At 38.8% G+C, this 14,578-nt stretch overlaps 1 protein-coding gene across 4 annotated transcripts in view; it reads right to left on the bottom strand.

Annotated features, from left to right (window-relative positions):
- LOC138760690 (sorting nexin-9-like) overlaps nucleotides 1-14,578 on the bottom strand; it is a 176,572-nt gene that overhangs the window by 42,449 nt on the left and 119,545 nt on the right. For all 4 annotated transcript variants that reach the window (XR_011355812.1, XM_069931632.1, XM_069931631.1 and 1 more), the window contains 4 exons: nucleotides 13,057-13,174; nucleotides 11,566-11,696; nucleotides 6,265-6,368; nucleotides 5,937-6,040 (listed from right to left, as the gene is read on the bottom strand). Coding sequence is in view for 3 of the 4 variants with exons in the window: in XM_069931632.1 (XP_069787733.1) it covers nucleotides 5,937-6,040; nucleotides 6,265-6,368; nucleotides 11,566-11,696; nucleotides 13,057-13,174 (457 nt within the window). In the remaining variant the exon portion in view is untranslated. The remainder of the gene's footprint in view (nucleotides 1-5,936; nucleotides 6,041-6,264; nucleotides 6,369-11,565; nucleotides 11,697-13,056; nucleotides 13,175-14,578) is intronic.

Genomic DNA, 14,578 nt, shown 5'->3' with positions numbered 1-14,578 from the left:
CAAATTAAAAACCTCAAAATAATCCAGAGTGGCCAGCGTCAAAACTGAAACACAAACAAAGAACGGTCTGAAAATGAATCACACAGCTAAAGATTTTCACTGCCGCAATTCTACACCCACTGACTGCATTACTTATTCATTATGCATTCCTTTTCCACCTGCCTCGCCCCATTATCTTCTAAAAGAGTCATCATCAACCCTTACCAGCTCTGAACCCAATCTGACTTCTCAAAGAATCATTCCTTGCAAAATGATTACTGCAGGAGAATCTGTAGTTCACCAAAACCACTTCAGGAAGTAGGGAGAGTGACATTACAAAAGCATTAGACAGATTTGTCGGGATGTCAGTCAGGGCAGAGGTGTGCTCTTTCTGCAGAACGTTGGACATTAAGGAAACTTCCAGTGCCCCAGTAACTGTACCTGTGGGAAGGGTGGTCTTGCTGCTGCTCCTGACTGTTCACATCATGGAACTGGAGCTTGATTTGGATGAAATCAGGATCATCCAGGAAGCTGAAAATATCATAGGCAACAATTGTCGTGATGTGTTTACACCCAAGGAAGGCAAAGGGTGCAGATAGTTAGGGGGGGGGGGAAATCACTAAGAGAGGCAAAAGGGAGTTGGCAGATAGTGTTCCCTGGTGGCAATTCTCATTAACAGGTATAGAGATTTCAAAACTATTGGGAGGGAGGTGGGGGGGGGGGGGGGGGGGGAAGCAGAGGATAGCATCTTCAACTCCATAACCAACTCCAAAGGGTGAAGTCAGGCACAACCATCAAGATCAGAAGCACAGGTGAAACTTCAGGATGGTGTGTTTCCTCTCTGGTGAAGAATTACTCTTGAGTGAGTAGAGGACATTCCTAGACACTGTTATCTATTGTTACATAATCTGGAAGGGAGATAATGTCCTGCAAAATGATTGCAGGAAGCTAGGTGGCATGTTGATAAACATGACATCCAGGTTTGTATCACAGGATGACTATGCCATGTACTGGTGAAGCAAGAAATAGGAACATAACAACATAAGAAATAGAAACAGGAGTCGGCCATCCGGCCCATCGAGCCTGCTCCTCCATTCAATAAGATCACAGTTGATCTGATCATTGACTCAACTCCACCTACTTGCCTTTTCCCCATATACCTTTATTCTTTTTTTTTATGTAAAAATCTAGCTAACTGAACCTTAAATACATTTAATGAAGATGCCTCAACTGCCTCCCTGTGCAGAGAATTCCAGATTCACTATTCTCTGGAAAAGAGTTTTTCCTCATCTCCATCTTAAATCTACTCCCCTGAATCTGGAGGTTGTGGCCAAGGAATAGGCAGGACAGATGGCTTCAAAGATATGGATCATGTGGTCCTCTTCCAGGATAGGTGGGACCTGTAGAAGGTGGGACAGGTTACACCTGAACTCAAGTGGAACCAATATACTCACAAGGACATTCTCGCATGCTTCTTGAGGGGATTTAAATTAGAGTGGAGATGGCAAGCAGAACAGCAGGGCAGCCAAAGAAAGAGTTGAAGGGATCATATAGGTTATGGAAAATTGCTCTGAAAGGAATGACAGGAAGGATCAAGTTCATGAACAATGTGAGAATGATGGGTTGAAGCATGTTTATTTTTAAGCAAGGAGTAGTATGGATAAGAACAGAAAGCCTGAATCAGCATGTGGAATTGTGATTTTTAAGCCTTGACAGGGACTTGACTGAAAGAGGTTCAATGTGGCTGGGTTTGAGCACTTTAGAGGACATAGAGAGGGAGATAAAAGAGGTAGAAGGGTTGCCTTACTTTTTCAGGGAGTGCGTCACAGCTGGACTCAGAGAAAGTACTGGAGGCCACATCCAATGGGCCAGTATGGATAGCAATCAAAAGTAAGAAAGGTGCCATCATTCTGATACAACACACCTCCCAACAGTCATTGAGAAATAGAGGAGCAGATGTGTAGGTACAAAATGGGGAACTTAAACATTTCAGTATTGACTGAAACCTCATTAGTTCCAGAGGCTTAGATGGGCCAGAATTTGTTTGGTGCATCCATGAGAGATTTTTGAAGCAGCATGCAGATAAGAATCCAAACAAACTCTACAAGTATAGTACAAGCCAAAGGGTAACTAGGGAGAGAATAGGTCCCCTCAACAATCAATGTAGGCATCTATGTGTGGAGCAGCAATAGATAAAGATCTTAAATGAATATTTTGCATTTGTTTTTACCATGGAGAAGATGACAGAAGCTAAGAGATTAAGGAAAATGAATAATGCTGTCTTGGAACATCTCCATCTTATAAATGAAGAAGCCTTAAAGTGCTTAAAAGTGGACAATGAAACCCTGGGGCTTGTTCAGGTGTATCCAAGGACATTGGGGGAAGCTAGGGAAAAACTGCAGGGACCATCAAATATATTTGCAGATACTGGAGGGTGGTTAATATTGTGCCTTTCTTTAAGAGGGTCTGCAAGTATAAGCCAGTCAAAGGCAAGCCAGGCTACAGTTGGTGAGGCTAACATCAGTGGTGGGAGAGTTTCTGGAGGGAATTCTGACAGACAAGATTTATAAGCATTTGGAAAGGCAAGATCTGATTACGGTCAATATGAATTCATGCATGGAAAACTGTGTTTCTTTAATTTGATTGAGGTTTTTTTTGTAGTGGTGACCAAAACTGATGAGGGCAGGGCAGTCAACATCATCTATGTAGACTTTAGCAAGACTTTTAACAAGGTCTTCAGATAATCAGAGTGCATGGGATATAGGTACACAATCCTTTATCCAGAACCCTTGGGGGAAGAGCGTGTTCAGAATTTCAGATTTTTGCGGATTTCGGAAAGCCAGATTTAAACACACCCAAATTGTGCTGCCGTATCCACCCCCACCCCCTTCCAGTCGCGCTGCTGTCTCCTTCCCCCCTCGCCCGCCCTACTCGCGCTGCCAGTCTCTCGCCCACCCGACTCACGCTGCCAGTCTCTCTCCCTGCTTGCCGGATCTTGGAGCTTTCCGGATTTTAGATGTCTGGATAAAGGATTATGTACCTGTTTTTTGTCAAAGGGCTAACATTGGTTAGCCTTTACTTCCTATAGATGCTGTGTGATCTGCTGAGTTTCTCCAGCACTTTTGGGTGTTCCACTATAACCCTGCACTATAACTGCAGGCTTTCCTGTTTAACTTAGCAGAATTCCGAACTGGCTTAATGGTTGAAGATGGAGGAGGATAGTGGAGGGTGCTGCTCAGATTAGACAAACTAAGAGTTTTTAAAAAATATGGGATAATAAATGACAGTCTAACTGATTAAATTTGCTTTTGTAGAATTAAAAAAGTCTAGTGATGTGATTGATGGTCTGCAAATAAAGTTTGCAGAGTTTGATGAAAATACCAAACAATATTTGGAGCCATAGAATTAAAGGGCTCGTTAATGGTGTGTATCAATGTATTGCTTACCACCATTGTTTTTTGTCCCAAAAACACAGTTTTAGATTAGAGGGAAATTTGTAGTCCTTTTCCTCTGTTTGGTGTTGAAACCACTATACCCTTTATATGTGGACTTGGATATACATGGTACTATTTTATTACTTCCAGTTAACCTGACAGTTGGAAATACAGTCAAAAAAATCATAACAAAGAGTGAAAAAGTACAATGAAATAACAGGTCAGATGAAATTTAACACAAAAATGTGATGTGATACATTTTGCAATTGAGAACAAGGAAAAGCTAAACTTTAAATCACCTAATAACTTAAATAAAGCTGAAGAAAGATAGACAATTGTAAATACAGTGCAACTCTGATTATCTGAAATCAGTTTCTCCAAAATCCTCATTTATACAATTTTTTAAAAAGTCAGTTAAATGAGGATATCTGAAACAAATTAAATCTTCATTTATCCAAAATTTTTTTTCAAGCCGATCTGACCTCACAGGTTGAAAAAAAATTAACTCGACGTGAAATTAAAACGATGATTGTCCTTGTTTTAGGTAACTCCCTCCCCTCTCTTGTTCCATTTCTTCTTTACCTTCCCCTATTGACTTTTCTCTCCAACTCTCCCTCCCAGCCGCAAGTGGTAAGAAGAATCCCTTGACCCAGCATCATCAAAGAGAGCGGCCTCCTGGGCAGCAGCAGGACCTAGGGCTCAGTGGTGTTCCTTCCCTTCTTGGCACAGCGGAGTTCCTGACACCAACTCCAAACCCTCCCCTCGGACTACTAACTCACTTGTACATCAGAAAGGGTGTGTGTGTGTGTGGGGGGGTGGGGGTGTGTGTGGTAGGTTCGGAGTTGGGACTCTGCGTCATGGTCAGGAGCTCCGATGACTGGGGAGATGGATCCCGCTGACTTGCCAGTGTGTTTTCCACCAGTCTGGAAAACCTCCCCAGTGATCAGTGGCAGCAGTTGGGAAGTCTCGGTGATTGGTGGCGGCGTTGAAGACATGTCAAGGATCGGCTGCAACCAGCATTTTTTTTTGTGAGAATGACACATTATTTTAATGTTTGAAAGGCTTTCCCTAGTTGTTTGTTGTTGTTTAATCATAGATGCTGTTGCTACTGGGCTGTTTTTAAAAATTGACCAGTTCTCCGAAAAAAAAAAACATTTATCCGACGTAGGCCTGGTCCTGACCATTTCAGAAAATCGGAGTTGTACTGTAATGGATTTTTTGAAAAAGCAATTAGATTCCTGAGACATGAAAGTACATCAACAAAGAAGTTATTCCAAAAGTTTATAAATTACTGGCTTGGTTTTGGCACACTCCTGTGTCTGACCACATTGCCATACATCAGAAAGAACATGAAGGCTTCAAATATGGTGCAATGTTTTTCTAGAATCACACCAGAAATGAGCGATTTCAATTAGGTTTTGAATCTGGAGATGTCAGGGTTGTCCTCTCTCAAATGCAGAGTGAGGTGTATACCCAACATTGGACTGAGGAATGGTTTTGGGGTTTAAAGAGGAGATTCTCTTACATAGGAAACCCAGGGAACACGTCAGGCCAGATCTAATCTTTTGGACCCCAAATTCAGATCCAGGTCCATTTACATTTCTGGACTCAGATTCACAGGTGGGTACAACCTGTTACTATATAAAAGAGATGGCACAATTAGTGTACTGGTTAGTGCAGTACTGTTACACCGCCAACGACTGGGGTTCGAATCAGGCGCTATCTGTAAGGAGTTTGTATGTTCTCCCAGTGTCTGAGTGGGATTCCCCCAGATGCTCCAGTTTCCTCTGACCCCTCAAAATGTACCAGGTTGTAGATCAATTGGGTATAATTGGGAGGCACAGGCTCAAGGGCCAAAAGGGCTGTTACCATGCTGTATGTTTAAATTTAAAACCCTGAGATACAGAAATGGTGGTCACAGGAAATGAAAATTGTTACAATTATGCCTCTATTTAATATTGGGGTACAGTACCAGTGGATCATCACGGAATACTCTGTTACAATAGTGACATACACAGGGCAAAGTGGTGCAGCCACAGCTATTGCAATAGATCTTCAAACATGACTGAAAAGATATAGAAAATCAGATTCTGTTTCTACAGTTAAAATAAAAGTTCCTTATTTTTGGCTCTTAGAAGTGGTTTAGATTGTAAGAGTGACCTTTCCTGGAAAACAAAAATAAAAATAGATAATTGCATTACTCGAATTGCTCTTTCACACCCCTGATGGGCTCAGTGACCTCCTTCTCTGTTGTACGGATCTAGATTTTCTACAATGGAGCAGGACATTTACTATAACAACCAGAGACTTTTTTTCCAAATACAGTAGTTCAGTGACAAAGTAAGTTAAAAAGAGCAGATGCTGGAAATCTGGAATAAAAATAGAAGATGCCAAAGGTACTTGGCAGGTCCTGTAGCATCAGTGGATCTCGGAATGATGAAACATTGCTTGTTTCCTTCTTCACAGGTGCTCCCCTGAGGTGCTCTTTTGAATTTTAATGATAAAACAGCTTTTCATACATACCTCCTGTACACCTCTTCCAGTGTTCCTGTCCCACATTAAGGAGCTCCTTGACTCCATCATCCATGGCTTTTGTGAACTTACTAAACAATTCAACTTTCTGCTCCCTGGAAGATAAAAGGGTCATCAAATGACTTGATCCATTACAAGAATTGATTAAAGTTCCGTGAGTGAAAGGCCAAACAGATTAAATAAATCTTCAACCGAAAACCAAAATGATAAATAGCGATGGATTAGGAAAATATATACTTAACACGTAAATTGATTCTGACATTTCTTAAAATTACTCATTTTTCATCTTAGTTTGCAGTTTTGTAAAATCAATGCATACGCATCCAATAGGCTAATGTCCTCTGTCGGTGGCTCCACTGTTGAAAAGATCATAACACCCACAACATCATCCTTTTCTGTTTTTCTCTTGCCTAATTTCCATTCCTTCAGTGAATAAAGAAAAGAAACATTAAATAGCAAAAAATACAAAATTATTCCAGCTATTTCCCTTTATTTTGAACAGCAGCTCATTCACAACAAAGGACAATTTAGCATTCTTCTTGCTAATGTTTGATTGTAACTGCTACAATGGGAACAAGTGGCAATAACAATTGTGACTTGTAGTGAAGGAGCTAAATGTAGGCTTCAAAAAAAATGCTGCCAGCTGGCATGAATGTAGCATCTATAATGTTGAAAAAGCTTGCAGAACATACTTAGCACAATGCCAGTTCATTTAGAGCCACTATGCTTGAGGCAAATTGAGCTCAAAAGGAGCAAAGTTGTCATGGTGTTGGTGCAGTTACCTTCAGTAAATTGTAAAAAAAAAATTAACTAATGATTATCGTATATTTATGTACATTTAAACTCTATGAACAGGCTAATTTAACCAATAATTTATTCAAAATAATTAAGCTACTTTATTGTATCATCATGTATATATCTAATTAATTCTTATTGCTGAACTCCATTGGGGTCAACTTTCTTAACAGAACTCTGATTCTTGACATTTGATTGGGCTGCCATCAACATTATTATGATGTTCATAAAAACCTAATAAAATCATCAGTCTGGATCTTTAAAGGAAAGGATTGACCAACTTGAATAATTTATTTGAGAAAGAAACAATGACCAGATGACAGTAATGTATTAAGTTTTGTTCAGGTGTGCAGAGTACCCATCACAAAGATGATCTCTCAGAAAGATCGGTTAAGTACCATCTACGTGAAAAACTGACTTCTGGTTTTGCTCAAAATAGCTCAATATTATAAAATCCATCCTGCAGTAAGACGGTTAAGTAATAACGAAAAAACATCTCACTAAAAGCAGTGTCAATGATGAGCAGATGAATCACAGAATCTCACAGCATGTGGAGGCGATTTTTTTGTATTTCAGAGTTAATCAATTTACTCCCATTCTCCACATCTCAATTTCCCCCAAAATTATTTTTGTCAATCACACAAAAGTTGCAATGCATTCTAGATCAAATGAGCACAGATTGTGAAGGACCATCTCATAGAATCTCTAATTACCTTTGCAATCAGTAAATCAAATTAAATTGTCCTTCTGCCAATGGAAATAGTTACTTTCATATTATAAAACCTCTTCTTAACCCACATACCAAGGCAGTAAATATCTTTACACATGTCCAATTTGTTCAGATCCTTCAAGAGTTGGATAAAATACCTCAACAAAAATCCAACAATGTTTTTTTTAAAAGCAGCTTTATTCCTATGCCTTTGTACCATATGTGTCTATCTGCAAAGGATAGCAAAAATCTGCTTCTCAGGTTACAGAATGTAGGTAGTGAAGATAGGAATTATCAGCTGGAATTTCCCATCAAAGCTTCATCCTTTACCCTTCCAAAAAGTACACATCTGAACATGACCAGGCATACTAAATTACATTCAGAGTTTAACTGCCTGTCAAGTTTCACTAACTAGGCCCATTTACTAAGAATATTGCTAAAAAATAACACCAAGTAGTAGATAGTGAACCATATCTTAGCAAATGCTTGAAATATGTATTGATAGAATTGAGGTGGAGAAAACATACTGTTTTGAAGGGTATCTTATATTATGTATAAATGTATTTAAAAGAGATAAGATTATGGGAGTTCAGTGTAGGTCATGTCACAAACAGTAACAAAACACATCTCATTTAAAATGCAAGAGCTTTGCTGAAGCAAGACATTCAGGCACCAGTTATTTTTGCAGAGACAATGGAACTGCTTTGGAAATAATTTCCAAAGCAGTTGTAAATGGAAAAGTCTGGGCTCAAGTGCTGATAAAGATCTTTCAAGGATTGGATTTGGAGCCTTGGGAGGGGTTCTGGTTTTTTACAAGCAGAAAGAGAAAAGAAAACAGTATTTTTCTCTTAGCAAGAGAGAGAGAGAAAGAGAGAGAAAGAGAGAGAGAGAGAGAGAGAACTGAGTTCTGCAGTAGCTTTGAGGCTGCAACATAGCAAACTGGCAGGCTTGTTGAAAACCCCATTTTGAAGATGGGTTGTGAGTTCTGAGTTCAGCCTGTTCAAAACTCTTGGAGTACTTAGAAGAGGAAATGTCTGGCTAGAGTGTTTCTCCTGAAATAAGGGAAACAAGAGGAACTCTGTGGTGACCTGGAAAAAGAGGTTATCATTTGGAAAACACATGATGGGGAAAATTTCTTCAGCAAGGCACTGAAGTGACTGATCGGAGGAAATCAGTTTGTGTGTGTTCAATGAGCAACAAATATATCTCTGAAACCAACAAGAACCTTCCTGAGAGGTAACCATTAACTTTTAAGCACCAGAGACTGGTGAAAATTCATAAATGTTAAATTCTGAGCACAGTATAAGAATTGCCTGATACTGGTGAACTTGGAGAAGTGAGAAGTGAATGATTGGACTGTTAAAGCAAAGAACTTTCCTGAACATATACACATTACATACACAAATTCTTAGAATTAGAAGGGTGTTAAGTTAGGTTAAGTTAATAATAAGTTAAAGTTTCATCTTGTTTTTTTATTTAAAGAAATTTAAAAACAATTTTTGTTTAAGTAACGGGGGTAAAACACAGGATTCTGTAGACATTGTGGTTAAGTGAAAAAACACACAAATGCTGGAGAAACTCAGCAGGTCAAACAGTGCCTTTATGTAGCAAAGGTAAAGACACATAACCAACATTTTGGGCAGAGCTCTTCATCAAGGTGTAGGGGAACACTTAAGTAACCATTTGTCTTGGTGAATTTCTATTGCCACTGGGTTTTGGGGTTCTCTGGGCTCATAACAATACAAATACCGTATATATGTGTGCAGCAGTTGATGCCATGCAAAAGTCTATCCCCTATTTTTGGCCAAAAAATCTGGTGCTTTCCATATATCATGTGGAAACATCAAGCCCCTTGTTTTTGGCCAAGCTGACCACCCAACACTCTGACGCAGAACCACACCTCAGCCATACACCCATCCAAGCTCCTGATGCCCCAACCAGATTCTCACCTGGACCTCCTGCCCATCTGAGCTTCTTCCAATGCGCCACTGGGGACCCTCACCTTGGCTACCCACCCATCTGAGCTCCCATCACCGACCACAAACCCTTATGTCAGCTGCACCCCACCCAGCTAAGCTCTTAACACCCCAACTGTGAACTTTCACCTAGGTCCCGGCCACCTCCCTATCCGTGCTCCCAAAGCCCTGACTGTGGACCTTCACCCACCCCCCCATCCGAGCTTCCGATGCCCTGACTGCAGACTCTTACCTAGGTCCAGGCCATCCTCCCAACAGAGCATCCGATGCCTCAAATGCAGATTGACCACCCGGACTGGCCACCTGCCTGCTCATCTGAGCTCCTGACTCCACAGCCACCAGCTCATCCAAACACCCAACCCTTCGAATGATGCAGGTGCTTACCACAGTCAAAAGTCGTCAATAGTCGACCCCCTAAATTTTACCCTAAAAATTGGTCCACAAAATTCGACTATTATATGTGTATATACAGTAGCTGTTTTAAAATATCTCATTGCCAATATTACACAATTTATTGAAATAAGATTTTTTAACATCAAGTTTACTGATGCAATGGCAATCAAAGCAACATATTCATTAAAACTGGAATATTGAATTCAACTCTCTACCTTTCTAAAAATCTGCAGTTTCTAATATTCTAGTTCTGTACAATTATCACTAAAAATAGGCAATGGCTAAAAGATAACTCATTCTAAAGATTTTTTTTCCTCCATTGCAAAGGAGCTTTTTTTCTGCCATTGAGATGCCTTTAACTGGTGACCTGAATGTACAGTGGAAGAATAAACTCCATGTGGCTGTCCTGTTTTGCAACCTGCCATTTTAATTCCAAGATCATCCATGATGAAAATATCACTAAACTACCAAATGTTTCAAGCAATAAAAAAAGGGAAATGTGGAGAATTTACAAGAATTGGAAATGAAATTCTCTGAAATATTATGCAGAAAAATCAGATGACACACCCAACTGACAGCACAGTTAATGCAAAGCTACTACAGTGCCAGTGACCCAAGTTTGAATCCAGCACTATCTGTAACCAGCTTGTACGTTCTTCCATGTTTGCATAAGTTCCCTCTGGGCGCTCCGGTTTCCTCCCACCTTTCAAAAACGTACAGGAATTGTAGGTTAATTGGGGTATTTGGGCGGCATGGGCTCATGGGCCAGTAGGACTTGTTACAGTGCTATACATCAAAATTAAATAAATTCAACCATCTTTTCAGATTTGGAAAATGTAGGAGAAACTCAGTAGGTCCCACAGCATTCTTTATGGCAAAGATACATAATAAACATAGAGTCTGAGCCCTTCGTCTGGTCAAATGTGTGGGAAATGGAGGAGATGTGATAAGTGCTGACTTGACGGGTGGTAGAGGGGAAACCACGTTTTTGGAGAAGGCGGACGGAAGTTCTGGAATGGAATACCTCATTATTTTCAGACATCACAACATAAAGTATTTAAGCTTCCCAAAACAGCTCTTCTATTGCTTCAAAGCCTTGTACATTTCAGCAGAGGGGGAATATTGCAGCAAATAAAACTCCATGCCAGATCTTATTAGCCAACTTTCAACACTAAATTAATTTTAAAATCAAATAATGAGCAACACTTATGCAAATCAAGTTCTATGGTTAAAATATGTTAATTAGATCACAACTATTAAATTTGTTTATTTTCATTAACGTGACATCTGATCACTTAATATTATTGAATAGAATAAAGAAGAAGAAATGGTGCAAAGGAGGAAGATGGAGTTGGATGGACAATTTTGAGCATTATACGGTTTCTAAACCTCAATTTCAGAGTGTAAAATAAGGCATAATAATGCGAGAATGAAGTCTAATGCTCCCTCACCTTAGGGAAGAGTGCAAAAACCCTTTCAAATGAATTTTTCACTTTATGCCTCCAAAAGTGAGCATGAGAGCAGGGTACTGACTGCAACCATCTAGTTCCACATCACAGCCACTAAGCTATTCAATATATTAAAAATCAAACATAATTTTTGAACTTTTAGAGCTACAATATACCAAGGATAAAAATAAAGATCATGTTAGAATATTACTTGAATCAACATTTTTCAAAAATAAATTTATTTAGTTTAATATGCTGCTGCACGCTTGTAAGCAAAGGTTCAGCTGCCACATTCTTACCTTTTCATCTCGGTAGGTAATGAAGAGCTGGAAGACTTCACTATTTGAAATGATAGGATGGTGACACATTCTATTCATCCAACCCTGCAATCTCTCCATTCTCATCTTGATGAATTCCTCTTCAAAGCGCCCTTTATCACATTAAATAAGGTGAATGGTCTCAAGGATGTCAAATATCAAAGCTTATTTCACAGCCTAAATGCTCAAAAAATAAAGATCGGGCAAAATAACAAACAATTTCAACTTTCCTTCACAGGCTGCTTTGCATTTCCCCTGGTGTTACATCACTATTTCAGCTCATCTCATTTCAGTAGAAATTGTTCAAATGTTTGTCTTCCATCCAAATTCTTTAAAAAATAATTACTCCATTAAACTCCAAAGCCTTGTCTGTTTCTTTCCAGAGGTAAATCTGTTAATATAACTTTTCAATTTTATGACAGGGTCAAAAAGTGAAGAGGTTTAAACATACCCCATAACAGCATAATTATGTTTTGTACTGAGGGTGCAGGATGGTGCATCTTTGGAATTCCCCACCCAGGAGGGCTATAGAGGCTGGACCATTGATAGTATGCAGAGAGGAAATATTTTTTTAAATAAAATGGGAAAATTCAGAATGATGGAGAACTGGCACAGAAGTGAAATTGCGATCAGAGGTAGATAAGTCATTATCCTACTGAATGGCACAGCAGGCTTGAGGGGTCAGGTGGCTTCTCTATTTTCATGGACTCTCATATTGTCAGGTCCATCAGTTTTACAATCTTATAGGGCTACCTACAATATGGGTATAAAACTTTTAATAACTTGCATATGATCATCATAATTCAATCACTTCAAGGTGTTTGTAGGAACAAGTAGAAGAGGTCATTTTGGTTTTAGTAGAGTTAATGGAACACATGACTGGAGAAAGCATGCAGCTATATAATATGTAACAATACTCATAATATTCTCTTTGCATTTAAGGCAACTTTCTACACTTATCTTGCTTGATAGGGACATGAATCAATTTCTGTGACAGCAAACATATTGATGTTATCTGTGAAGCAGTGAAATCATCAACATTGCCCCTTTCTATTAAAGTATTGCTTTAATTTTGACACTCAATACACGGTTAAAAAAAAAATCCTCTTCTCCCATACAAAAGCTTGCTGAATATTTGCAGAACAGTTAAAAAAAGACTTCTATTTTTACTGGCAAACCAAGAATTAGGGGTGAAAGGCTTTTTTCTGCTTCAATGCATCCTTTTTTCACCAGCATTTTTTTTTTGGCCTATGCACATCATGGGGACTAAAAACATTACAGCCATCAACTATGGGAAATTACAGGTCTCTTTATGTCTCAACAAGGCATTGTAGGGTTTGAATCTGCTACAACACTAGCCCCAAAAACATGTTCCTACATTAGTAAATTCAATTATCGAACAAGTAATAACAGAAAAAATTACTGCAGAACAACCTGTCATTATTACACAAGTGACAAAATGGTTCCAATTACCTGTAACTTGTTTATCTGGAAGTGAAGGAATGGGAATAGCAGAACCAAACTTGATCAGTAGACGTTCATATAACCAGTCAAAATGCTTGTATCTATGGTTGACTGATCGGTTAGTGTTCTGTACATATGAAAGAGGTACAGAATCAGGAAGATTCAACCAATAATTCATTACATTAACAAAAACATCAAATTAAACAATACATTTTTTGTTATGAAGCCTGATGCAAATTTGCCCATAAAATCTTCAAGAATTCAGAAACGTAACAGAAATCTGTAATACATGTAGCTACCAAATCCTCCTTTGCCAGCATGTATCATTTATAACTTGTGAGCTAAATAATCCAAGTTCAGATAACACATTGCTTGTGAGCAAGTACCCAGACACCTCAAATGTCTCTGATTAGCTGATAACATCAGATCCACACATTTCAAGAAATGAGCTCAACAGAGAGTTCTTCGATGAACTTGGCTTTCATTTGGTCATTCCCAGTCATGCATATAGTTTTAGTGGGAATGTGATCAAGTAAGTTTAATATATATTGATTTTGCAGGTGCAGCAGGCCTTACAGCTCTAATCCTGGCCTTCAGCATCAGTTATGTGGAGTTTCCATATTCTCCTTGTGACCGTGGGTTTCCTTCCGGCACTCTGTTTTGTTCCCAAGTACCAAAAACACGCAGGTTGGTCAGTTAATTGGCCACTGTAAATTGCCCCTAGTGACTAGGAGTATGGAGGAATCAGGGTATAGTAGATAGAAATGCGGGAAGAAAATATAAATATAAATAGGTGCTTGTGAACTTGGTCTTATTTCAGTTCTATACAACTTGATGAGCAACTCTCTCAGCACTTACTGCAAGAAAGAGTTCCTAACAAACCCAATTCATTTTCATAGCCAATAAGCTTTCCTTGGTGATGTACAATAAAGTCCTTGAAAACGTCCTGTTTATTGGAATTTTGTTGCCAGTCAACCAATTTTGTCAGAATAACACCTCCAAATCACATAATCTTCCATTTTCCCTGTCAAAGTCCTTCATGAAAATCCAAAGACATCATATTCACTGGCTCTCTTTCATCTATTCTCTCAGTTACATCTTAAGCCTCTATTAAGAACACTAAGAATCATGTGCACACTTTTTTAAACCACTTATCCTGTCACTTCAAGCAAGCCATATTAGTATCTTCATATAGACCAATTTCATTGTTAAATGTAGATTATAAAATAATAGCTAAAATATTAGCGAATAGATTGGCTAAATTTTTACCTAAGTTGATTCATATCGATCAAACAGGTTTTATAAAGAATAGATATGCTTCAGATAATATTCTGCGCGTGATTAGTTTGATTAATAGATTTTGACAATCTTCAGATCACCCGATGGTGATATCCTTAGATGCAGAAAAAGCATTTGATAGAGTTGAATGGAATTTTTTGTTTAAAGTTTTGGAGAAATTTAAGTTTGGTCCTTTCTTTATTGGTTGGATTAAGGCTTTATATAGTAAACCGGTAGCTAGACTATTGACAAA

The sequence above is a fragment of the Narcine bancroftii genome, chromosome 4 (assembly GCF_036971445.1).
Source record: "Narcine bancroftii isolate sNarBan1 chromosome 4, sNarBan1.hap1, whole genome shotgun sequence".
Taxonomy (NCBI): Eukaryota; Metazoa; Chordata; class Chondrichthyes; order Torpediniformes; family Narcinidae; genus Narcine; species Narcine bancroftii.
This window is presented reverse-complemented; position numbering and strand designations above follow the sequence as displayed.